Source organism: Myotis lucifugus, unplaced genomic scaffold (genome assembly GCF_000147115.1).
Source record: "Myotis lucifugus unplaced genomic scaffold, Myoluc2.0 scaffold_402, whole genome shotgun sequence".
Taxonomy (NCBI): domain Eukaryota; kingdom Metazoa; phylum Chordata; class Mammalia; order Chiroptera; family Vespertilionidae; genus Myotis; species Myotis lucifugus.
Genome location: NW_005871450.1, coordinates 519,743 through 520,935, shown reverse-complemented (window position 1 = coordinate 520,935; position 1,193 = coordinate 519,743). Strand labels below are relative to the sequence as shown.

The window sequence follows — 1,193 nt, the reverse complement described above, 5'->3', positions numbered from 1 at the left end:
GGGAACTCAACCCATTTCCAGGGAAGCCCTCTCATGGTCCATGGGGATACAGCTGTCAGTCCTCCCAGCCACTGTGACTCTATACTGGCCCCTCTGCTCTCTCCTCACCCACGACCAAGGACCCTGCACTCCCCGCTCCCACCCTAGGTACCTTGCTATAGGGCTGGCTGCAAACAATTTTGACTCGGTCCCAGCGCTTCTCAGCTGCTCCCCGGACCAACTTCTCAGGCCCAAAAAGGCGAACACGGTTGGGGTTGGAGCCACTTCGGCTCTCAGAAGGGGACATGAAAGACGAGGTGACCAGAAGGACCTGGGAGAGGGCACAATAAATGAGGCTGGCTCCTTTAAATGATGCATCCTAGGGGCTGGGAAGAGGGCAGGGGGCCTGAGAAAAAGCTAGGGAGTCACCAGATCCAGCTCATGCCCTGACCTGCCTCAAGGTCTCTAGACTCTTCTCTTGTTTCTGGGCCTCCGGTCAGTCCTTCCCTGACACAGGTCCCAGAGGAAGCCTTCTGTGTACAGATCTGAATGATCCCTCTTAAATTCTTGCACAGAGCCTTCCATATCTGGCCATATGGCGGGGCCGCGCGACCTAAGGAACGAACCCTCCCAGCAGAGAAGATTCACGATGACTGGCACAGCATTCAAGCACCTTTTGGAAATGCAAGGCTGGGTCAGTGGAAAGGCGAGCAGAGTTATCAGAGGCCAGAAATGAGAGAGCTGTGCCAGCAGGGGGAGCTAGAGACAGGCTGCAAGACTGGAGGAGGGAGGAGGATCTGCTCCTTGTAGATCCTGTGAGCATCACTCCCCTCCCCGCCACCCTCCCCCACCCCCACACCTCTGCTTCTGCAAGTGCTCCTTCCCAGGGCAGCAGAACCCGCCTCATCCAGCCCCTCCCAGGGTCTGAGTTTCAGCTCTATGGAATCCAACCTCCAACATCTATGTTTCAATCATTCCTACCTTTTCCTTTTGTTCCCCAACCCTAGGGGGAGCAAAAGGCAGCAGCAGCTCCCTGCACTTGCTTCTTCATCATTCCTTAGTCTTCTTGCCTCATCAGTTACTAATTCCCTCTGTTAAAATAACTGGTGTGGTTTCAGTCTCCTGGTAGGACCCTGACTGATCAGTGGGTGGCACTGATGTGGTCTTTGTCCTAGTGCTGACCCTGGGTGGCACACAGAGCTTGATTTTAAAGG

General features: G+C 55.0%; 1 protein-coding gene across 1 annotated transcript in view; it reads right to left on the bottom strand.

Annotated features, from left to right (window-relative positions):
* The window catches only part of XRCC1 (X-ray repair cross complementing 1), a 28,037-nt gene that overhangs the window by 8,536 nt on the left and 18,308 nt on the right, over positions 1-1,193 (bottom strand). The window contains 1 exon segment of the mRNA XM_023743570.1: positions 152-310. Coding sequence (XP_023599338.1) covers positions 152-310 — 159 coding nt within the window.